The sequence below is a fragment of the Oncorhynchus masou genome, chromosome 8 (assembly GCF_036934945.1).
Source record: "Oncorhynchus masou masou isolate Uvic2021 chromosome 8, UVic_Omas_1.1, whole genome shotgun sequence".
Lineage (NCBI taxonomy): Eukaryota > Metazoa > Chordata > Actinopteri > Salmoniformes > Salmonidae > Oncorhynchus > Oncorhynchus masou.
Genome location: NC_088219.1, coordinates 18,415,386 through 18,441,270, shown reverse-complemented (window position 1 = coordinate 18,441,270; position 25,885 = coordinate 18,415,386). Strand labels below are relative to the sequence as shown.

Below are 25,885 nucleotides of genomic sequence, written 5' to 3'. Positions count from 1 at the left end.
ATCTCAAGAGGTTAATTTAAAAAAAATACTATTGTAAAGTGCCAATGAACTACCAGATAAAGTAACAGAGTTGATATTTTCATCTTATGCGATAAATCCCCCTTGTGACAGGAGGAATGAAAGCTTGTTGTCTACAACAAGGGAGGGGCAATAGAATGCAAGTTTCACAAAAATGTGTTAATTGTTCAAACATTTCATGCCCATCTATGAGTAACAGGGTTGATGTGTTGTGCTCTAATTCGTTGTTTTTTTATACCATGAAAACAAAACAAAATGGCCAAAGAGTAGAACCAGTTCACCTATATTTACACAGATTTCACTATATGTCCAATGTTACTTTTGAAACAATTTTATTATTAAAACAAGATTTCAGTTCATGTTAACAGGGTTGACCTTAAAATGAGGAACAGACGTAAATGAATCACTAATCACATGAAATGAATAATAATCTTCAGACATTACAGTCAAAGCAACACAATAACGACTGCTTTGCAATGATCTTAAGAGAAATTTAGGGGCTGAGTAGGATAAAATTAATTAATATTAATAACAAAATTGAACAAATTCAATAACCCAATCCCCATATATGAGCCAATGGAGACGCAAAAATGTATCTGTAAAAGAAGGGAAGATATTACACTTCTGCAGCAGCTTTCCACAAGATAGGCATGAGAATCACAGTACACTTTGGTCTCCGAGCAACAACGCAATTACTGGAAGTACAAATATATATACCATTTATATAGTAATATAGTTTATAGAGCATTATATTTTATTATGTGACCTGAAATTGAACAAACTTTGCCATACTACACACACACACACACACACACACACACACACACACACACACACACACACACACAAATAATGATTGAAATAACCTAGAAAATGTATCCCATTTACTATAACAGCAGGTCCTTGGATTGAATTGTGGTTGACCACTACTCTGTCTTGTCTTTAGTACGGCTATTCCAGTAACAAACCACCTGGGTCAGGAGCAGGCAGCTGAGACAGGCAGCCACTACATGGGTCACAGTAGAGACAGAGCTCCAGTCTCCAGTTTCCTACAGAGAGGGATAAGGCCAGGGGAGGAGGGATGAGAGGGGGATAAGGGAGGAGGATAAGGGAGGAGGGATGAGAGGGGGATAAGGGAGGAAAGGTATGAGAGGGGGATAAGGGAGGAGAAGGATGAGGAACAGAGGAGTGACAAGGGAAAAGAGATGGTAGAAGTCAAATGAGAAGGCAGGGTAGAATGCAAAGAGGCATTGAAAGGGAATGTAAAGGTACAGATTTTTTTTTATACCTGTAGAGAGGTGAAGATAAGAGCCAGGGAGCCAGTGAAGACCAGGAACACAGACAGAGCTGACAGCTGGCCCGTGTTGCCATGGTAGTAGTTAGTCCCTGCCTGGATCACCTGGATAAGCATCCAACATAAAACAATCAACAGTCAGTCTGTACAAGTCAATATAGGCAAATGTTTATTATGACCTAACATAAGCAGTTCTCTTTTCTCTTGATTGACAAAGACCTAAATGATAACAGCAGACTAATCCAATGTTGTACTTCTCCTGCTGAAGTTTGAGATAAGCATGCTTATCTCCTCGGCCAGAGGGGTACACAAAAAGCAAGATCAATGACCGAGCCAGCGAACTATTCTGAAATAATGTTTTTTTCCAAAAGATGAGCATAAAATGGACACGGTCTAATTGACTCAACAACCAAAAATGCATATCTAAGCGTTGCTTTCTTAAATGGACCAGAAAATCAACCTTTGTTTATCAAAGTTAGCTGGCTAACTCATTAATCCTGCTTTGTAGTATACCCCTCTGCTCCTATAGACGGGTTGACTGACAGCGGCACGGAAATGAACGGCCAGGTAGCTAGCAACAATGACAAGAAGCTGCCTAGTGATCTCTGGCCGCCCAACAAGCTGCCCACTTGACCCCATCCCCTCCTCCATCTCTGTAGACCTTCTCCCATTCCTCACTTCCCTCATCACTGACCGCGTTCCAACTGACTTCAAGATGGCCAGAGTCGCTCCTCTCCGTAAGAAACCAATACTCAACACCTCTGATGTCAAACTACAGACCTGTATTCCTTCTTTATTTTCTTTCTAAAACACTTGTGTGCACTCTGGCCAATTCTCTCGTTATCTCTCTCAGAATAATCTTCTTGACTCTAACCAGTCAGGCTTCAAGACAAGTCACTTAACCGAGACTGCTCTTCTCTGTGTCACAGAGGCTTTGCCAAAGCTGATTCTCTCTCCTCTGTTCTCATCCTCCTAGATCTATCCGCTGCCTTCGACACCGTGAACCATCAGATCCTTCTCTCCACCCTCTCAGGGTTAGGCATCTCAGGCTCTGCACACTCCTGGGTTGCATTCCTACCTGACAGGTCGCTCCTACCAGCTGTCTTGGAGAGGATCTGTGTCTGCTCTCACTACTGGTGTCCACCAGGGCTCGGTTCTAGGCCCTCCTTTACGTTTCTTTTTACACCAAGTCACTCAGCTCGGTCATTTCCTCACATGGTCCCTCCTATAAATAACTGCTAAGCGGATGACACTCAACTACTCTTCTCCTTCCCCCCGTCTGACACCCAGGTAGCGACACATCTCTGTGTACCCGGCATACATCTCAGCTTGGATGTCGGCTCACCACCTCAAGCTCGAAAAAACTGAGATGCTCTTCCTCCCGGGGAAGGCTTGCCCAGCTCTCCATCACAGTTGACAACTCCACAGTGTTCCCTTCCAGAGTGCAAAGAACTTTGGCGTGACGCTGGACAACACCCTGTCCTCTGCACACGTCAAACCAGTGACTCACTCTTGCAGGTTCATACTCTACAACATCTGTAGAGTACAACCTTTCCTCACACAGGAAGAGGTGCAGGTCCTAATCCAGGCACTTGTCATCTCCCGTCTAAACTCCTGGAATCTGTTGGCTGGGCTTCCCACTTGTGCCATCAAACTCCTGTAACTTATCCTGGATGCTGCAGCGTGCCTGGTGTTCAACCTTCCTAAGTACTCCCCGCTCCTCTGCACATTCCACTGGCTTCCAGACGAAGCAAACATTATCTTCAAGACCCTGGTGCTTGCCTACAGAGCAGCAAGGGGAACAGCATAATCTTCAAGCTATGCAAAAACCTACATCCCATCCGAGCACTCCGTTCCGCAGCCTCTGGTCTCTTGGCCCTCCCACCCCTTCGGGAGGGCAGCTCCCACTCAAAGCTCTTCTCTGTCCTGGCACCCCAATGGTGGAACAAGCTTCCCCTAAAGTCAGGACAATGGAGTCCCTTCCCATCTTTCCAAAACGTCTTAAACCCTACCTCTTTGAAAAGTATCTTAAATAACTATCACGGCGCCCCCGACACCCCTTAAGATGAAATGTAAAAATAATCTTAGGTAGCTTTTTTCAGCCTCTTTGTAATCTTGTTATTGAGACCATGTCTTGTTTTGAGGTGTTTTGACTGATGTCATGTCTATGCTAATATGGCTAGCTAAACAACAACTGGAACTATGCATTTGAGACCTGTGCTCATTGTGCAAATGTATTTGTTTTCAATAAACATTGAGACAAATTATAGTTTACATGCTGTCAAAAGTTTAACCAACCCAGTCTGTTTTGCTCCATAGTTTCACAAGCGTCGGTTTTGTTGCTAAACAACCAACACTTCTACACCATCTGCTGACTGTACCTTAACTGCTATAAGCCTTGCAGTTGATTACATTTCCATGCAAATTGAAAATAAAAGTATTGTATCATACCCGGCTAGCAACAACAGCCAGCATGCTGGAGGCTTGCATCACAGAGATGACGTGTTCAGGGACCAGAGGAGAGGTCAGGAGCAACATAACACCACCGTAGGCCAAGAGGAATACTATACCTGCAGGAAACAAGGACAGTTATGACACAGCCCTGGTACAGACCATACACTCATATTCCTGTGAACTGTTGAACTACTTTGTCATAACATTGCCTAATTTGCTCCTTTTACCAAGGGGGTGGTGACTTACCAAACAGTAGCTAATCAACGTGTTTAAAACATTTAATCTCGCTACTATTGTGAGTATTGATGTAAAATGAATCTATAGGCAGGGACTCAGCCACACTGGAAGCACAAGTATACACAGAGAGGAGTGGTCAAACCTTTGAGGGTGTTACCACTGTAGTGTTGAATGAGGAAGCCCATGGCCAAACCCTGCATAAACATGAACAGTCTCTCTGACCAAGCTCTGTGCAGACAGACAGACAGACACACAAATGTTGTCAATAACAGGCTTTGTCCAATTCACTGGTTTGCGCTCATCAGCGTCACACTGTTGGCTGGATTAGTGTAAATCACTTTTGTTAAAAAGGAGTGTGTAATAAAAAATATGAATTGATCATACTCAAGCGGGAAGTTGTTGTTGATGCAGTAGACCACAGGACCTGTGATGGCATAGACCTGCAGTAGGACAGACCACCAGCTAATCCCTGATGCACTCCTGGCCCTCAGTACCTTCCACAGCTGAGGGAGCTGCGCTGTTTGGTAGACCGACAGGTGGAGGAGAGGGAAGGGCATATGAGAGAGGGGGAAAAGCAAAAAGGCATAGCAACAGACAGAAAGTGATATGTAGATATAGAACCTCTGCGTAACAGAGGTTTCCCGATTATTAATCCTTGCATAATGTGTGAGAGCAGTCGAAAAGACAGAGAGAGGTTTTTCTCACCCATCACAGTCCCAAGAATGATCCACACTCCCACAGTTTTGCTCAGAACTATCTTCCAGCATGGCACTATTATTACAACAAAAAAAGTATCGTCAGACCACCTAAACCAGTATGAAGCTGTGACCCAAATTTCCAGATGAACATCTGGGGTGGAGGACTTGTTAAAATACTAGAAAATATATACTGTTGGCTTTACAAGACCTTCGGCCAGGCTTATAAAAATACTGTATACAAAAGGTGCTGAAACATTGTAACACTTTTAACAATCACGCATGCAACAATTTCCTCAGCTTTGCTCTACGTAAGCATCTAAATAACACATCTGAAATGAATATCACGTCAGCAGCACATCTTTTCCGGACCAACAGGACAGCGAACCTCACCGTGGAGAAAGTTTAAGTCGACAAAAAAGTAGTTGTAACATTTCTCTGGCAAAAAGTACGTGAGTAGAAACTCTTTAGTTGGAGACAGCAATTCCTCCACCTCCGAAGTGTCCATCGTTCTACAACTGTGTGCCCTTGGAAAGTTTTCCCACTGATTTTAGGGAAACAGCGGCAAACAAAGAGCCTTCCCAAACATCCTTGCCAAGTATAATGCGGAACTAATGTCATTAAAGCGCAGCAAACGGGAAGCAAAAGCTGTTGCACTTTTTCCAGTGTCCAATGAGAAGACAGTTTTAGCAAGATCCTCTCTGATCCAACCAATCAAAACCGAGAGACCAGAGCACATCGTTCGGTTCCATTGGTGTCAGTGACAGTGGCAGCGTTTGGCAGATAATGTGCTGTTTTTATTTAATTTAAAAAATGCCTAGGTTTTTAGCTGAAGAGGGCTAATATAATCTTCCACAGGTGACCCAGGTTCAAGCCCATTGACCATATAGATAGATAATGTGCCTCCTGCTGTAAATGGTGATGGACTGAGCTATAGCCCTAGGTCATAGAGATCACTGTGCATGAGGTTGTGCAGGATACATGTCTAATGTGTTGATGGTAAACTGTTGGTATGGGAGTTAGTTCTAAATACAAAATGTTCACAAACTGACTGTCTTTCAAATGGAGGTTCTTAATGAAATCTGATATGATACTGTACCTCTGCAGAGGGGTACATGTTTGCTGAGAATCTGCATTATGCAGTTATGTCCATAGACTTACATATTATAACTAATGTAATAGGATATCTTTGGTTATATCTGACCGATGAACCCTTGGTGAGCAGGACAGGAAATATTGTTTAACATGATTGGGAAACAGGAAAGCAGCAGACAGACAAACATTCTAACAAACAGATCATGACAGAAGACGTACGAGACCAATGATATGTGATGGTGTCTGCTAATTTATTACAAAACACAAAGCACCTACAATATTTAAATTGACCCCTTGTTTCCTGCAGTGTAGCATTTGTCTTCACAGTGATTTAATTATGAACATTTTGTTTAGACAGTCACATCAAATTAACCATTGTAGCTTACTGAAAAACAGTACAAACACAAACATTCACAGCCATTAGACTAAAACCCACACAAAAAATTAAACGAGTATTAACAAACATCAGCAAATTGAGTGAAAAATAGAATTTAATATTTTAAATACAGTATTTTTTTAATACAAATATCGATTAGAATTTTTTCCATATTATAAGCTTTAGTACTACTATTAATTATTTTTATTACTGTTGATGTTTAATTTACATTATGCGACTATACAAGGAAATGTGAAACTGAGTTTTGGTAATTTCTTGTATTGCTCATTTACGTCAATGTACACAAACATACTAACAACTAGCAATGACTTTACATCCTCTACATTGTGATCTAAATCCCCCCCACCAACCGTACCTATATATGACAGACAAAGTGGCATTACATATTGCATATCCCTATGAAAACACTACCTTTGTATTATTATATTAGAGTTAATATTGACACAAACATTAACTTTATTAAACTGTACACATTTTTTTTTAAATTCAGTCTTTGAGAAACAAAATACAAAAATTATGATAGAACACATAACAAATCAGACAGCAAGATATAGTACAGAGTTGAAACAATTGTTGCCTGGTGTTACTTTTTAATTTAAAAACCTGAATTACAATAATGGAGCCACAAATGGTCATCAAACGCAAACATCCACAGCCACGAAGAACAGAACTAAATCTCGAACATTTGTTTGGGAGTTTCCAGACTGCAAAACCTCCTCTCACAACTAGGTGGGGTAATTGAGAGGATAGTATGTTAATTCAACATGGTTGAATTGATATACTAAAGAACATGGGTTTTCTTCAATACATTATCAGAAAAAAAAATCTATTTCAGTAATAAATTTGAAACATAACATTCACAACATTCACAATGGATTGCCTTATTCAGGTATTTCAGTACCAAACTTTCAGAGTTTAACCGTCTTATTTCAGTACCAAACTTTCCAAGTTTAACAACCTAAACTCAAGATTAAAATCCTGTAGAAAAAACAGATACTCAAGTATGAATTTCAATTAACAGTGGCAATTAGTTGAATCTATCCCATCATTCATGTCAGGGACAACCACATTTACCGGATTCAGCTCTCATGGGCTTTTTTTACCATGCTTTAAAAGTTCTCAACAGTGACAATACACAGTCATAACTTATTTATAGTAATACAGCACCCAACAAGTATGATTTAGAGTCTACATCATACATGTTGGGTGCTGTATTACTAGAAATGTTATGACATTGTAGACTGAATTAGCATTTTGCTGCTCTGATTGATTTACAATCACATTCTTCCTCAGCAAGTGGCCAATGGACCAACAGTCCAGGACCTTTACATTTTGCCATTTCTGGTAGCTTACAGACACTGTAGCTTACAGAAACTGTAAGAGCTCTGAATAGATAAATGTAGTTCACAAATCAAGCCCATAAAACAGAGTAAACAGACAAATAGAAACTATGAGAAGGATTAAAAGGAGGGTCTCAGTCAGAGTGGCTGTAGATTCCCATATGAGGCTGAATGTGTTGCATTTCATGTTGCTCTAAACCCCATTTGGGCACTATTAGGCTTGCAGTTCAAAGGTCATACACAGTACGAAGACCTCCAGGTCAAAACAACAGAAGTCCCTTTCTTCAGTCTTTCAGCGGCTGCAAGAGGAGAAGCAAACTGTTCCGCTGAAACAACACCTCATATATATATATTATATATATATTTAAAAAACAGTTTAAATTCCTAATTTTAGCCCCAAATCGATTTGATCACTAATAACGGCAGTCAGTTAATCAAACTAATGGTTTTAAACAGCACATTCCATCTGAATCAGAGGGGTTGGAGAGGACCAGTGAAGAGATCTGGAGAATCAAGAATCCAATGAAAACATGCTCAGGAGCCATTGTTCCCCTCTGACCCAATCTTCTTTATTCACTGTTATGGCCAGGCTGACCAAGAAAGTAGAACTGTTACTTTTTCCCCTGATCTTGCCGCTTCAGTGTGGTGCCAACACTGCAAAATGACAGCGCACCTTCTCTCTCTCACATACACTCACACAAAGGCTTGCGCATAATTCATTTTTTTTGTATGCCTATTGGGACTACTTACAGTATAAATAAAATCAAACAACTTCCAAGTACAGCGACACTTCAACACTTTGTTGACAATCATCGTATTCCCTTTTCTTGGACTAATAACCATTTGCACAGCTTTTTATAAGCTGTTTTTCCACACCCACCCTGCCACATAGGCCTAAACGTATAGCCAGTCATTGCCTAACCAGTTACCACTATTATTTTCTTTTGTATGTAAAGTATTGTATTGCTTTAAAAAATATTGCAAGTAATTCCTATGAGTAAATTGTAAGACTGTGCGTCTGTGTATGTAGACTAACCTACTACTCTTATGGGTGCATGGTTGGTCTGACCCTATACTGCAGTCTTTGTAAATGGTTGTTTCTTTGCCTGGTATTTTAGTATGGCTTTTGTGTGGAGGGAGATATTGCATTTTTCACAATCAAGACTCAGCCACAAGGTTACAGTCTGGTCTTAGATATCTAACTGCAGTTCTTCAGTAGTTTCTGATGTGAAGCTTACCCACTGGGCACACACACTGGTTGAAATTATGTTGAACCAACATGGAATAGTCATTGAATTGATGTCTGAGCCCAGTGCTACAAATGAAAAACCTTAGTGATACTGGAAATCTAATATGATTCTGACCTTCAAACTGACTATGTCTTGGACTCTTTCAATGAAGTTTGGCAGTCAAGTATTAAGGTGTTAAACTCCACCATCAACCTCCACTGAGGGCATCTACAACATGTATACATGTTTTCTCCATTTTTTAACACCATTTTGAATCTCTGAAGAGGCCAGAGATTATCTCCACATTCTTCATGGTCAAAATCTAAGACAAACCTCTCCGTTCACAGCAGCCAGCCATTCACTCTGCAGATTGCCCGTCTCTCATCGTGCCCTTGCATCCGCTCTCCTTGGCTTCTCCTCATCCTCCCTTCTCTCTAGGGCGAGTCCATCATGGCTTCCAGCATCTCTAGGAAGAGTTTGTGCATGGGCACGCCACCTCGGGTCTTGATGCTGTAGAAGGTGGTGAGGGCGCGACCAGCTGTCTGGCGGAGGAGGGGGAGGGTGAGGAGGAGGCGCCCCACTCGCTGGGGGTCCTCGGGATGTCGCTGGCACTCCATCTCCAACAGGGTCTGGTGGAGGAGGTCCCTCAGCTTCTGCACTGCCTCCATGTCCTCTATGTACACAGAGTCTGGCAGAGGAGAGGGGGAGCATGGTCAGACTGTATATCAGTGGGGGAAGAGAGTGTTTTTTTGTAAATGATTTATTTTATCTTTTGGAGATATGGTTTTGTAAGATTGTGTTTGGCAGAAAATGTGGATGATTAAGGAACAGGACACACCAGTCCAGACTAATGACCATCTTTGTATTTGAATAACACATTGTGCCTTTGTGGGTTAAGCAGACCATGGGGGTGAATCTTCTGTTTACAGTAATTGTCTGTCAGTCCCTCAGGGCTGGAGTTATTTTCATCAACAATCTCTTCAAAAATGGAGACTATGACACCGATCTTGAGTTAGTTGTACTTTCCTTTAAAGAAACGGTTGGACATAAACTGTTGCTTAATGGAACAGAAAGTGGAATAGTGCTTCAAATAAAGCATGTCATCATATTAGCAACTAATTGTACATATGGAGGGTTTGGTATTTCAGACTCACCTACTGCTTTCATCACATGTTCATGTTGTGACACTCCACATAATGCTGATTGTAAAGATATTCTAGGATTATACTTTTGTATAGCTAGTTTACCGGAGTTGGTGAGCGCGATGGCTTTGAGCATGACAAACTCCTCCCGGTCCAGCTGCAGGGAGCGGAAGCGTCGGGCCAGCTGGCTGATGGCTGCATTGAGCTCTGTCAGTCCAGCCACGCGGGACATCTCCTCGTCAAGGACAAAGTCCTCAGCGAACACTACCTCATCCTCACAGCCCAGGGAGCGGAAGGCCACACCCAGCACCAGCACCTCCAACCACACGGACTGCAGCACCGACATCTGGTCTGCCAGAGACAGCGACAGGAAGCCTACAGTGGGGGACAGGGTAGACTGACTGATCAATCACTAGGCTAAAAGCTGATACAACGAGACAGCATTCCAGTCCCTGATCAAGGCATAATGAACCACTGCAGGGCTACTGATAAGAGTTGAGGGCTAGTTCCCACTAACTTATTTCACCTTACTTTCCATACTTTCCGCCATTCTCTTCTCATGCCGATCTCCCTCCCCACCAATCCCTCTTCCCTGTCCCCCTTACCGGGGATGTGTTTGGCCCAACCGATGATGACGACCAGTTCGCGGTCGGCGAGGTCACAGAGGGTGGTGAGTGTGCGCTGAGCCGTATCAGGTTGCAGGGGGTCAGGCATGGCAAACAGTTTCTCTGGCTCTGCCACCAGGAGGTGGGACACGATGATGTTGGAGGAGCCTGGGTCACGCACACAAACAGAAAGCAAAGGTCATGGCACAATTGATGTTACATTTACCATAAAACAAAGGACAAAGGCACTATGTTAATCTAAACTCATCCTTATGTGGAAATAGTTCCATGATGTTACTTGATGCTTCTGTTCAGAAATGAAGGCTCTCTGGAAAAACCGACTGCACAGTTAAGAGTGTTTCTTAACTGAAAAACTCTGAAAATGTCTCCTGAACAATCTCCTACCTTTCTCCCCTTCCTTCCTAAGCGGTAGAGGGGCACTCTGGTAGGTCGCATTCTCCACCTCTGGACGCCTTTTATACTTCTGTCTCCCTCCTCTGACCCGGTCCAGACGGACTCCTGCAACACACAACACCACGACAATGAATAGAAAGTGATAAGGAGAGTAGGAGAGTGAGAGAGAAAAAGAGAAACAAATTCCCTTTGTTTGGAGAAGTATGGAGATAAAAAAAAAGGCAGATCTTAATCAAATAACTACTTTCCACACTGCATCAAACAGTGTCTCCAGACCAGACCAGTCCAGACCACTAGTTAAGGGCTATGGGTCATACGCTCACCCTCTTTCAGCATGCCTACTTTAAGGCACTTGGTGAAGCGGCACGCCTGGCAAGCCTTTCTGCGCCTCTTGGTGATCTCACATTCGTTTGACGCAGGACAGCTATATTCGATGTTACCTTAGGTAAGGCAAGGAGGTGAAAAGAAGGACGGAGGGAAGGAGAATAAACCAACAATAGCGATATGAGACTTCTGTCAAAGCAATCAAGGTCTATCCCATTTCATTCACTATACTGGATTGCAGAAATGCACAAGACACACACTCAACTTCATCCACACACACACACATCCTTACCCTGGATGGTTCTCTTGAAGAAGGCCTTGCAGGCTTCACATGAGGCTACACCGTAGTGGTAGCCAGATCCTACATCTCCACACACTAAACACAGTCTCTTGGGTAGTGTGCTCAGGGCATACTTGCACCGCCCTCCTCCACTACCTGTGGATCCCTCCTCCGCCCCATCACCACCCTCCTCCTTGAAGTGGCACCGCAGGGCCGGTGTGTACAGAGGGGGTGAGTAGCGCCCAACCCCGTCTCCTCTTGTCCCACCTCCACCACTCTGGGAGGAGTCTGAAGAGGCTCCCCCTGGGCTGGCCCGGCCCCCACCACCTCCCTCTGGACTGCTGGGCTCTGCCTTGATGTACAGGTCTGACCGACGCTCCCTGGAAGACATGATCACTGCAGACAGAGGGGAGAAAGATAGGGGGGGTGAGACAGAGGTATCAGACTGTCACACATCCATTTCTGAGTCACCTTTTCATTACATGTTAGTATCAATACACCCCTCCAGACAACCAGGACCAACATCAATCCTAAGGAGACAACATTAAAATAATCAAAGCTGTTGCCTCAATGCTGAATTATATCACTTGCTTGACATCTGACAAGTCACGGCGAAGACACCTTTGGCTTGATTGTCAAGCACCAACAGAGAGCTGCACAGACTGAACATAATACACAATGTAATATGCCTCCTTTTCCCTTTTTAAAAGCAAAAAAACTGTAGGCTTTCACAGTGTTGGATTCGAGGTTAAACTTGGAACACTTATACTCAGAAGTATAGGAACATTAGTTACAAAAGAGACATGAGGGGTGCCATAACGAAGCTTGGGAGGGGCTGAGCGCAGGGAAAACAATCGCACGTGACAGTACTGACAAGGGGAGAAACCGTTAAAGGCTCATATCACTTAGTTCCCTTCTTAGCAAGAATTATGCAATGTTTAGCGATAAGGAGGAAACTCCACCCAAAGTGGGGTATGAATACCACCACGGGGGAAGCCATGCCTTTGTCTGAATTACAACTGATCTGGACTCTTTGGTTTGATAAAAAAATCATGGTGAATCCTGCCGACAACGCCAACTGTTAGGTTCTAATTTTCAGAGTAAATAACTCACGGACACTAGAAAAGCTTAACCAAGTTGAATTCTTCCCAAAGGGTTGATTCAGCTGTAATTCAGACAAAGGCATGGCTTCCCCCATGGTTGTATTCATACCCCACTTTGGGTGGAGTCTCCTCCTTATCGCTAAATATTGCATCATTCTTGCTAGGTGATGGGAGGAAAAACAACGACAGTTACATATCGTAATATTATTTTGGACAATATTACATTGGAGTCAAAGTACGTTAGCTAGAGCTTGTCGGCTGCATCTGCACCAAAACTCTGGTATTTTTCCTAATCTAGCTTGTTCTCCATCCTCATTTTAAATAGTGAGCCAACATGTTTTCAGCACTTTAATTTCAATGACTGATCAAACTAATGTTCTCATGCTCTCATCTCTCAGCAGTAGACATATTTGGAACATGAAATCACAATGTTGAACAGCAATAAATATAGAATCGTGGAAATCGCAATACATATCGTATCGGCACCTAAGTCTCGTGATATTGTATCGTGGGGTCCCTGGCGCTTCCCAGACCTACTGCAGTGTGGGTGCCTATTGCACCATAGATATGCAACAACCAGTAGCCTATAAGACAAATGGCTGCACACCAGCAGAGAATAATTTGACATAACAATAATGGGATATTTTGAATTACGAGATAGAGAGAGAAATAGGCGAGCGAGATGGAGACAGAGAAGGGGAAGGGAGAGCGTGTTCAAGCATGCATGCGTGTGAGAGTACCGTATGTACCGTATTTGAGCGCTAAAATGCTAAGGGATGTGAGAGAGACCATAATCCCAGCTCCAACCTACTCTGACCTCTCCAGATTAGGGTCATTAATCCAGAGCAGAGTAGCAGCAATCCCTTAACCCCATAAGGAATCCCAGTAAGGAGATGGACGACACTCCCAACACTCTCCATTGTGATGCACTGAACCTACAAACAGCATTAGAAACAGTTGTGCATGGCCGATTATCACTTAATCATCTGTACAACTGTAGAAAGAGAACACTTTCAAAATGTAATGCAAAAATGTTACTTAAAGAGATTCTGGGATTATGACAGCACACAGCACACAGACAGGGATTGTGTAAAAAGGGTATCCTGTCTCTGAACTCTACACTGTAGGCCACTGGTCCTACCCTTCTCCTCCTTTCCACAGATCAGCAGGAGGTGTTGCAATGTGGGCCAATGTACTTTGGTTGGTCCAGTGGCCAAATGCTTCTCACACGCCGTTCACTATGGCCTGTAATCTTTACGCCTTTACGTAACACGTCAACTATGACATTACTACCCTGACCCCAACCCCACCTCTCTACTATTTGTAACAGGAGTTACAGTCCAACTGCAAAGGAGGGAGAGAGACACAGGCACAGATGCTTTCTAGTAAAATATATCCATGCCAAGAATTTCACACGCTGTTCTAGCTCCCATCTTTGGCATAAGTGACCATTTATTATTTGTGAAGCTATTCAATAATTACAATGTTCTGATAATGATGATCCCAACAGGTAAATAAGAATCTCCTGACTTTTATGAAATTAACATATTCAAGAGTGATACAATGAAGTGGTAAAACAGAGATTTCAATGATCTGACAAATGCTGAGTTCTTCACGCCTATTTGTCAGAATGAGCCTTAACAATATAATCGGTCACCATCGCTGAACTCAAACTCGAGAGACAACCGGAAGAAGCCCCCGCAAGATTCAATAAAATGTGCAGTGCATGTGAGTTAGCTAGCTAGCTAGCTGTGTTAACAGCTATGCATTTACTAACTATTTTTCGTGTACTTTAATTCGGGCAAAGCCATTCGTGGGACGGTGAGAGGCAGGTTGGTCAGGTAAAGGAAAACGTGTAGGTAATAAGAAAATGAATGCCACGTCCCTATTATTCTTCCTGGCTTTATGAGGAATTTAGCTAGCTAGCTAACGTTAGACAGTATCACAGTTAGCCGTTATAGCAAGTGAAGTTCCATGTGTGGCGTTTGCACATTCTCAGATATAACGAGCTAGCCTTCCAGCTAATATTCCCTATCTAGATCTGTGTTGGATGTTCAGTTACCTAGCTGAATGGAAAACGTATATTTAGATAACTAGCTAGGTAATCCCAAACTGAAGTCTAAAGAAAATATACTAGTAACGTTACTATAGCGAGCTAACTTTAGCTAGCAATCTATGTGTATTGTTGGCTTTCCTCATCAGGTGACATCAACTTACCTCTAGCCAGCAAGCTCTCTCCCTCAATGTAGCTTGAGTTCCCCAAGTATTAGCTTTCCCTCGACGATATTATCGCGCAGGTTTGTGTTGTTGAGAGGCTACACAACGTAGCTAACATGTTATAACGCGTCTAAAACGTGTCATGATCCTCAAACGTGTCGAAATCGAATGTTGGTTTTCAGACAGGAGGAGATGGGAAGTCTGATGCATAATAGGAAGTAGTCAATGTAAGTCATTCAATGAAAGACTGAGACAAGGGTGACTGTCTACGCCAGCCTACTACAGTATGCCTTAGTAGCATAGCTAAAAGTCTTTACAAAAAGCAAACACATCATAAATAACAACTTTAATTTGACAAATAATGGCAACTTTTTGATCTGTGAAATCATTAAACCCTTCAAACTTTTATCAAGCATATCCTCCACAGGCTGAGTGTATGTAGTCCTACACTTTGTCAGTGCTTAAAGTCAATCAGTTTGACCATATCTTAAAATAGTTTCAGCAAACTTCACAACCGCATTAATAGATCAGATCACTATTGAACATCCATAATTACTGTTGGTTCAGATTTGATTGAAAGATATAGAAGACAAAGCAATTACCTGTGTTGCTGTGCTGCTGTAAAGCCGTATTCGTCTCCTCTCCTGGTAAACACACTCACTTTTTATTTTATTGGTTTAGAATTGTGACTATGGTCTGGGTAGAACAGTCTGATTATCAGGAAACCTAAGAGGAAAGACAAAACATTTCTGATTTCTTCTCAGGTCATGTATTTTTATGTGCGTGTTCAAGATTATGTCATAGGACAGGGACAAAACACATTTCATCTTGGTCTCCCAATTGTTACTTTATCTATATCTTAACCCCCCCCCCCCACACACACACACACGCACATGTACATACAGTATGTACTGTACACCAAACATAATGGTTGCTTTAACCAACATAAGCCCGAAGATGTTGATATATTTTCTTGTTATAAGGCTCAATCATATTTTAAGCACTCTGTCTAGGATTTTCAAGCTTATTAGGGTATTGAAATGTATAGCCAACAAAACCTGTGTGTGTTTGTGTGTGTGTGTATATGAGAGAGAGAGAGAGAGAGAGATTTGTCAAAGCTTTGTAAAACTACTAAACTACTCCCTATCTCTAAACCAAGTTGTATCAAATGACTGAGTGACTGTCTATCATACACTGTGTCCTGTTATCTTCATCAACACCATTTGGTAGAAATTGCTGACAAAGGGGGAAACCATTTTTGTCTTTCTCACAGACACAATTTGGATCATTGCAGTCACTTTTCCCATTCCCACACAAGCACACATATACACGTTTCTGCACACTACACCCAACCACCCCTCCCCCAACTCTCTCCCTCTGTGACACATTCCAAAGGTCAAAGTCACAGGAAAGCTTGAAGGACAGATAGAGTAACTGCAATTCGGCCTCCCTCAGACACAAGCACACAGAACATGTTTAAGTTGGATGAATGTTTTAAGACCGGTGGACAAAAAAATATTGGAAGAAATGTTAGGGGATAGGATGACTAAATTGGTATGTTATAGGGGAAAAGTGAAAAGAATCTCTGATTTACATGCCATATGTATAAAATAGTGCATAATTATTCATATACATTTTCCTATTTTAAGTTGAAAATACTGCACCATAACTATTGTTCACATGCATCACAAATAGTTTAACCTGAAGTGAAGCTCAAAAACTGACAGACAAATTTGTCTAAAACTGTTTCTAGATAGCGTCATCTTTTTACTAACACAAGTTCAGCACGATGATAGGCACCATCTTCTACAGCATCTAGCACATTATAAAAAGGCTTTGAATGACCATCATGATGAGCTCTGAGCCAAGAAAATCTATCTTGACAATTGACACTTTAAACTCAACTCAGTAACAGCATCAACAAAAGACCCAATTCTGTCTCCTTCCTTTGTCTGATACCAGTATTTGTTTTTAGTTAACTATCTCTGTAAATGTTCCTTATCTCAGATTAAGAACTGTTAGAACACAATTGGTGTTTCTTTGTAAAGGACTGAGGATATCTAAAGTTCAATTTGAAAGCTTTGCATGCAGCACTGTGGAGAGACAGTGAGAGCAGCAGAGGTGACCTTGCCAACTGATCTCAGACCGGTGAAAGGTTAATTGCAAAACTGGATTATGGCTTCTTAAGATCAGGAATCTCAATCCTGGTCCTGGAGGGTCATAGTTTGCACAGGTTATTCCCTTGGGAGACTATTCACCTGCATTCTGATGATGAAATGTACTAACCGAACAGTGGTTGAGAAACTGGACTGTGTGAGTGTTTAAACTGAGTTCATAAAGCATAAAAGTCTCTTTAAATTATGGTTGTCACTCAGTATGCCATCAAAGACTATTGGTCAGGCCTTTACCTGGAGAGATAAGGGTGGCAGGTAGCCTAGCGGTTAAACACTTTTGGCTAGTAACTGGTTTGAATCTAGTCAAAAATATGTTGATGTGCCCTTGAGCAATACATTTAACCCTAATTGCTCCTGCAAATCCCTCTGGATAAGTGTCTGTCTGCTAAATGGTAAATATATATATATTATATATATATGTACAATGTATGACTTAACTGTGGTAGCCAAAGTCCAGAAACAAGAACTAGTCCACTGCAGACCAAATGCTACAGTAAGGATAATTTATTTGGTTCTATTTCATACCAATCTGTTTGGATTAATAAAAGCCTACATTAAAATGTGTAGGTAACTACATTGCGCTGATGAGCGAGGGTAAAGCTATAGCTTGATGTAGGTTAGAGGGAATTGACTGAACTCTTTGGGTCAGTCATGATGTCCCAGTGACACAACACACATGCCAAAGCATTCGGTATCTTATTATTACAGAAACTCACCGTTACAATTATCGTTAGCGCGTCCCACTTCAATAACGTGGTCATGCAAAGTTAATCAGCTGCAGAATAGAGAGGAACCGCGCGTGCAAATGATTCAGACGGAATACAGACTACAGTAGGCCTATATTTTGACAGATTTACAATGTTGACCATTATCAAGCACTTACTTGTATTTGTGTGAACATCGCAGGAAAGAGGTCTTAGACCAGGCAGTACTGTCGCTACGGAAGCCACAGAGAACTCCACTACAAGCCACGGTTATACTCACCGGGGTTTCGACATGGCCACAAGAGTGGATGCAGCTCGTGGCCAAAATAATAGCCTATAACGTTTATTTATGTTTAAATTGTAGGATCTGAGCTGCGATCAGTCGTCGTAGCGCAAAATGTTTCTAAAATGATTGCTTGAAAATAGAAACTGCTGCGACAATGTATCAAGGGACACAGCGTCGAAAGACTGATTGCAGCTGATGAAAAATGGTCAACCAAATGTGGTATTTAATCCATAGGCTATTCTCTTATCAGGCCTGGTCCTGCATATTGATGTTACTGGAGGTTGTAGATTATCCTCGCTGCTACAACTGAGGTTTTAGTTACGTATAGCCTATCCCTTGTCCATTCTCCTCCCTCTCTCAATTTGCGTCTGCGGTGTCTCCGTTACGTCCGTGTGCGCCCTCCAATCCGGCCTCCTTCCATCAGCGTCATCTGCGTTGCAACAATGAAAAAATGACCTACTGTAGTCTAGCGTCAGCCTGTAGCCTCACTGTTTTAGGTTTTATACATCGCATATAGAAACAAACATGTCGTGATCATTACCTATGGTATTTAGATCGTGCTCACTACCAACATACAGAAAGCGCAGTAAGAGTGACTGGTTTATTATTGCATCGAATAGGCTATGTGCTGCCTCTAAACTCCAATGCCAACCAGTAATATGCCATAATTCCTTTTACAGGTTCAAGGATTTCAATAATTTACAGTAGGCCCATCCTATTATAAATAGTTGGACCAATAATAGGTGATCTTTATTACATGTTTTATTTTACCAGGAAGGCCAATTAAGTTAGGCCTACTAACTTCCATAAAGGCTGCTTTTTGGATTGCTTATGCAGTTTGATCATTTGTTGGTCTAGGTTGAGCCTACTTCATTTCAGAAACAGCTATATGATTATGCAATCCAAATAGCTTCGCAATATAAATTCTGAACTATTTCCTAGTCCTGTCATACCTGAGTTTCTAATGAACAATAACCAGTTAATTATGGGCCAATTTGCAAAATACATTATATTCGTACATGTCTGTAATGCAGTGGAATTCATGTCCCCCAATGGATCAAACGACACCATAGTAAACATAGCTTTAGATGGCATGGAAAATGTTTGCAACCGAGCTCAGTCGACTCGGTCTTGTGACTCTGACCCGGCTCACTGCGCTACGTAGGCAACACTCGTCAGCTGGTACGCGGAGTTTTGGATCGATGCCAAGGAAGTGGGGGTCAGTGGACGACTGCAACGAGATGAGAAGAGGAAAAACCGAAGTCTAGAATCCGCTTGTTAACTTGACTATAACAGCTGGCATCGATAGAGGAAGGGAGAGGGGTGCGTGTGCAGTGCTATCGCAGTCATGGAAAGAGCCGACAACCCATTTCCCCTGTCCGCGGAAAATTCATTTTAAAACACAGAACAGTTGGCAACTGGAATTATCTAAGTAGTGTGTTTGTTAAAATAGCTTAGCATGAGGAAGACCACGTCTCCTATAATACAAATATGTAACAGTAAATATTATTTAATCAAACCTATCAATCATAAAATACTTAGTTTATAATAATGTATTGTATGTTCATGTGTTAGACCTATGACGTCTGAGAATATTTTCAGAGACACTGCAGAGAGATTGGAGACTGATGGCAGTGTTCCCGGTGTCATTGAGAAAAACATCGACCTTGAATTGAAGGTCATACACGGATTCCGCATGCGCTGCATTTCAAACGGTTTGCATGTTGCTGCAGTCAGCCTCCACACCAGCTCCACACGCATTATCCCCTATTGCAAAAACGGGGTTTCACATACACTATATTCTGGGCGATTGGTAGGTTTAGGAGCTTGAAGTGAATGTTTTTATTTATTATTGTTAATTAAGTTGTTAGAGCATAAGATGCCTTGCCTAGTCCTTTAAACACTCCTCTTTTGAGGAGTCACGTGAAACATTGTACGACTTTAGAATAGGTATGAACGAATGTGCTGTATGTCAAAGGAGGCCATGGCCTGGGATGGTGGCATGCTGACAGGTCATATGACCAGAGACAGGTGTGAACAACAGACACACAGGCACTAAAACAAGCAACCACACAGATAATGCTTTGTATAGTGAAAAGTGTATGCTGACTATAGCTTCCACAAAGCTAGGTTACTCTCTTTGTGATCCAGTTGTTGTGCATATGTGTATCTTACTACTGTAGCCCACTCATCTAATTGTTTTGCGTACTTTTAATGAGATGGCTTTTTATTGAATTATGCTTTTTCATCCTGGCGTTGGGGGTCTGCTGCCAAATGGTTGCAGAGACGGATATAAAGGGAGTTAATTATTTAGGGTGTCCTCAGCCTGTTCTTGTCCATCTAAGGTTAAGTAACCAAGAGTGAACTGAACAAATAGGGAAACGGGACATGGTCGAAATGGGAGAAGGGGTGAAAGAGAGACCCTCAGTGATATAAAAAATAAAAAGTAAGCCTTGTCATATCAGGAAATGTTCCACCAGCCAGCCGAACATTACATTCTAGTACTGCCATTCTTCCGTGGCATTGCATCTCTGAAGACCAACACCCTCTATATAGTAGACAACCCTATCCTGTCTGAATGGAGAAAGCATACTGGTATCTTAATTTTACTCATCCAATAGCCAAACACACATAACTGTTAGGCCGCATGGCATGTCACATGACGTGTTAGTTATTGTGTTAGTTATTACTGGGTCATTGTGGAATAGGACACCTGTCACCTGTTAGCATTGGTTTTGAGTCGCAATATTTTAGCATACATAAATGGTATAGATTTAGAAAGAGGACAGACATATTTGATCAATATACATTTATTTTTTAGCTTTTCAATGTCAGGGGAATCTGAATTGTCGCATTTCATTAGTTGTTGTATTGTAGCGCTCTCTAGTGGTGTTTTTATTACATTGCCAATTACAGTACGTGCCTGCCTGTCTGGTGACGTCTGCTTTCGTGTCCTCGAGCACAAGGTCACAGAGTCAACTGCGCATGCAGGCTTGATGGTTTATCAGAACCATAGGTGCAGGTGACAGCCGATTGACTGAACTACAAATCACCTTGCATCATAAATAAATACTCATTATTATTTGTAGATGAGTCAGTCAGTCACAATTTATCTATACAGTGCTTGACTTGGACTGGAATAGCTGCCAGTACTCATTTTGGGTGCCGGTATGCCTACTGTTTATATTTAGGTGCAGGAACACCACAATTCTTTTGAGCTAATATTCTATAAGAGGAACAGGAGCTCAAGCAGAAGAACATTTGAGGTGCTGATACTCAGCTCCGGTGAACTCCCGCCCAAGTCAAGCACTGGATATATCACAGTTTGATGCTCTCAAACTCGCCTGCACTGCAATGTAGAATAAGCTCATTGAGATCCTATTGAATTACTAGAGAGGCTATGTCATGACCCCTCAAAGTTCCAGAATGGTATGAACATAGCAACCATAGATGCGGTAAAGGAGTGTAGACTGTTCCATTGACCAGATTGGAGCACATTCCACACATCTGATGTAAAAATATTGGATATTCATCAAATCTGTCATGATTGATGTATTGTAACAGGCCCACAATGTGGTTACTAAAGTCTGATTTGGATAGATTTGGCTGTACAAGTTGTCCCTTTTCAGGTTTAGAAGTGACTGCTAAATGCAAAGTCCTGTTTATGTCAAGTAGTTAGTATACAGAACTCGGTGGTGGTAGTCAGTCGCCTTTTACTGTAATGCAGTTGATTGAGAAAGCTGATAGTCAGTTGGACAACTGAATGCATTCAACCTAAATGCTTCTTCCACATTTAAGCTCTGAGTCAGAGAGGTGTGGGTGGCGGCCTTAATCAACATCATTGGCACAGTTGTTGTTAACTGCCTTGCTCAAGGGCACAACGGCCTATTTTTCCACCTCGCCGGCTCAGGGATTCAAACAAGCAACCTTTTGGTTACTGGCCCAACGCTCTTAACCACTAGGCGACCTGTGTTGGGGTTGACATCTATACAAGCATTATACTCTGCATTTTACCGCAACATGTGAAATACACATATGAACAATAGCCTAAATGTAGACACATTTTTCTGGAGGGCAATGAGGAGACTCAGGAACATTCCCCCATGGCCCTTTCTCCCATGCGATTCCATGGCAATTCCGTTGTTTTGGTCGAGTTTGATTAACCTCAACCTTATCTAAATGGCTGACCTATGATACCGTCATCCGGTGCATAGGAACAGGTGTGTGAGACTGTCAGAGACCCACATAGGGAGGTGCTACCAGACAGGCTTATGCTTTTTATCATCACTTTGGGTCAACATGCCTTTTAGCAGAGGGATTACTGCAGCAACCTCATCCAGTATGTCAGATTACATGGTTATGGGATCAAAACTATTTTCTATATATGTTAAACAATGTAATACAATAAACTATAATTTAACTATAGTAAACTAACTATTATCTGTAGTTTATTATTTACTATTTATAAACAACTGTATACTCTTTATAAATGGTACCTTTGAGGAATCTACTTTGAAGAATCTAAAATATATTTGGATTTGTTTAACACTTTTTTGGTCACTACATGATTCCAGATGTGTTATTTCACAGTTTTGATGTCTTCACTATTAATCTACAATGTAGAAAATAAAGAAAACCCTTGAATGAGTAGGTGTGTCCAAATCTTTGACGGGTACTGCCACACCCTGACCATAGTTTGCTTTGTATGTTCTATGTTTTGTTTGGTCAGGGTGTGATCTGAGTGGGCATTCTATGTTGGATATCTTGTTTGTCTGTTTCTGTGTTTGGGCCTGATATGGTTCTCAATCAGAGGCAGGTGTTAGTCATTGTCTCTGATTGGGAGCCATATTTAGGTAGCCTGTTTTGTGTTGGGTTTTGTGGGTGATTGTTCCTGTCTTTGTTACACCAGATAGGGCTGTTTTTGGGGGTTTTTCACGGTTCTTGTATATTGTTCTATTTTCATCTTTATTAAAGATGTATCTAAATAACCAGGCTGCGTTTTGGTCCGCCTCTCCTTCCCAGGAAGAATTCCGTGACAGGTACTGTATATATTTTTGTACTTTTACCCCTTTTTTCTCCCCAATTTAGTGTTATAGCCTTGTCCCATTGCTGCAACTCCCGTATGGACTCGGGAGAGGCAAAGATCGAGAGCCATGCCTCCACTGAAACACAACCCTGCCAAGCTGCACTGCTTCTTGCCACACTGCTTGCTTAACCCGGAAGCCAGCGGCACCAATACAATTGCCAATCAAAGTCAGCTTGCGGGCATCCCGCCCACCACAAGGAGTGGCTAGAGCATGATGGGACAAGGACATCCCGACTGGACAAACCCTCCCCTGACCCCAAACAACGCTGTATTGACGCTGTCATGGCTGGGTGTCACACAGCTTGGGATCTAATCTGGGTTTGTAGTGATGCCTTAGACCGCTGTGCCACTCAGGAGGCCCTAAATGGTACCTTAATGTAAAGTGTTAGCCTACTGTTAAAAGTAGGGGTTTATTTAGTGACAGAACATCCACAATGGACTCACTTGCTGAAAACTGAAGCATTTGGACCATTAGGGCTCTATTCAATCTGTATCGCTTGAAGTGTAACAGAGAGCACGCTAGAAATGTAAAGGTCATTTCCTATTAAGCTGACATCTGCAGCATTTACCATGAATGCAGTCTCTGCTAACACAGGAACATTGCCTCTAAATTTCAATCATGTTGTAATGCTGAATTTTAGCAGTATGGAATAAATAGAGTCCTTAATCAGTCTGCGTTACAATACAGATTTATGTTAAATTCAAAGAATCTTTGTAATATATACAGCACTTAATTTTCTAATGGATTCTATAAATTTGCTCTTTGTGTGATATTTTAATGTCTTAGTATGTGAGCTTTGCCAACTCCGTACTCCCATATGTCCAGCTTGACTTATACATTGTAGATGCCTAGGCCTACTATCTGTAATCAGATGAAGATTAATTAGAGCTAAGATTATTCATGAAAAACAGCTATCACTCTACCTGCCCTTGTAGATGTATCATGAGTCAGTGACTGAATGGATGGGTGAGGTTACTGTACTAATCCCTCTTCTAAAATACTTGTTTTAGGCTCCTCGTGTTGACATATGGCCTGGTGGTCCCTACCTGTGTGGCTGTATAAAAACTATGCTCTGTCTCACTCACACCTGCTTCCACCTTGAGCATCTCCACCCGCTAAAGGAGCACGGACCAGAGTCTCAACTTCGCCATCTTCACCTTGCTCCTGCTTGGTCTCTCCCAGGCCCACTCTCCACTTGTAAAAGCTGGAGCCCTCAGCACGGCTGTGCTCCTAGCTAAACTCTCAACTCACTGTAGTGTTCAGAATCACTCACACAGTAATTGTCTCCTCTGCAAGAATGGCCTGTTGAGGAAGGTAAGTTTTCACTTTAAATGCACAATACTGTGCAGTGCTATATAATAATCAAGTCTACTGTATATTGAAAAGGGACATATTATTTGTGCAATTTACAACACTAGCTAGAAACACAATGCTGAACTAGCAAGAAATATTTAAATACTGCAGTATGGCAGCTGCCATGTAACTGTACACTCCTGTTCAGATGTCATTACCAAATAATCTAATACTTTAGACATCACGACAAGGATCCTTGAGGCAAACAAAGGTACATAATTGATTTATAAGCTCACAAGTCAGTATCTGATTAACATAACGAAGATATGGATTGTAGATGTTATGTGATCCACTCGACTCTGCACTAAGGGATGAGCCGCCCACTCGACTCTGCACTAAGGGATGAGCCGCCCACTCGACTCTGCACTAAGGGATGAGCCGCCCACTCGACTCTGCACAAAGGGATGAGCCAGATGCTGATGGAGGGAGATGTAGCTGTACTCAGGACCAGAAATGCCATGAAGTGTTGGGGGAAACAGCAACTACTGCAGATGGACCAAATCCTCCTCTGGACTGGTGGAGGTGTTATATCATAAGACAATTACTTCTATAAGTGAAAATAATTATTTTATTTATAAATTGACATAGCACATTCATTATTTCTTCTTAAGCCATGAACACATATAATCTGATGTTATGATGTGAGACAGAAGTCTTATTGGTCTTCATCACAGATGACTCCGAAAAGGCTATGATTTGAGACGTCCATGAAATTGTTTCACACAAGAACCTGCATTCGATTTGGTCCCTGGAGTGGCCAGTTAGACAACATTGACATTCACACACTGGGCATCTACCATGAGCACAACAGGAGTGACGGAGAACAGTATGTCAAGCTCTATTGGTCAATTTGGGGAAAACTATCCCCTCACTCTCATGGTCAAGTGCCCATATATCAAATCAAATTCATTGACACCTTTTAAGAATTGCACCATCTTACCTCAACAACATCAGCAAGTATCAGAAGCACTTTCATATATATTTCCAGAAACGGGACACCAACAATCCAAATACGCCATATGACAATTCATCTGTTATGCATTACCCAATTTGGATTTCAAGCTTTGTAAGACATGATGGCACACTTTTTAAGAGTCAACTACCTACTGTTTTGATACTGTTCTTTTCTCATAAAATGTGCCCCTCTTCCATTTTAGGACCTGCCTTCTCAATTGAGAATGGAAAGGACACCATCACTCCTGTTCCTAACCTGTCTGTGAAAATAGGATGTTGATGTTCAGAGGATCAAATCAGATTTAATTCATCACATGCTTCATATACAACAAGTGTAGACTAACAGTAAAATGCTTACTTGCAGGCCCTTCCCAACAATGCAGAGAGAAAGAAATGAGAGGAATAATAGAAAAGTAAAACACGTAATAATAAATACACAATGAGTAACGATAACTTAGCTATATACACGTGGTATCAGTACAG

At 41.8% G+C, this 25,885-nt stretch overlaps 2 protein-coding genes across 4 annotated transcripts; both read right to left on the bottom strand.

Moving 5' to 3' along the window:
* Positions 1–333: 333 nt before the first annotated feature.
* Positions 334–5,319, bottom strand: LOC135544298 (mannose-P-dolichol utilization defect 1 protein-like). Its single transcript, XM_064971797.1, has 7 exons — positions 5,092–5,319; positions 4,709–4,774; positions 4,388–4,520; positions 4,146–4,231; positions 3,764–3,882; positions 1,307–1,417; positions 334–1,067 (listed from the first exon to the last, which is right to left on the bottom strand). The coding sequence occupies exons 1-7, from the start codon at positions 5,204–5,206 to the stop codon at positions 945–947; spliced, it is 753 nt and encodes a 250-aa protein (XP_064827869.1). The 5' UTR covers positions 5,207–5,319; the 3' UTR covers positions 334–944.
* Positions 5,320–6,025: 706 nt separating this feature from the next.
* LOC135544297 (steroid hormone receptor ERR1-like) lies at positions 6,026–18,539 on the bottom strand. Of its 3 annotated transcripts, none has more exons than XM_064971793.1 (8): positions 17,902–18,539; positions 15,447–15,570; positions 11,537–11,920; positions 11,244–11,360; positions 10,912–11,025; positions 10,507–10,674; positions 10,007–10,276; positions 6,026–9,447 (listed from the first exon to the last, which is right to left on the bottom strand). In XM_064971793.1, exons 3-8 carry the CDS (start codon positions 11,913–11,915, stop codon positions 9,194–9,196), a joined length of 1,302 nt encoding a protein of 433 aa, XP_064827865.1. In that variant the 5' UTR covers positions 11,916–11,920; positions 15,447–15,570; positions 17,902–18,539; the 3' UTR covers positions 6,026–9,193. The 3 variants fall into 3 exon arrangements, with proteins under 3 accessions (XP_064827865.1, XP_064827866.1, XP_064827867.1); XM_064971794.1 differs by having other exon boundaries at positions 18,003–18,539; XM_064971795.1 differs by lacking the exons at positions 15,447–15,570; positions 17,902–18,539 and adding an exon at positions 14,845–15,216.
* Between the last annotated feature and the right edge of the window lie 7,346 nt (positions 18,540–25,885).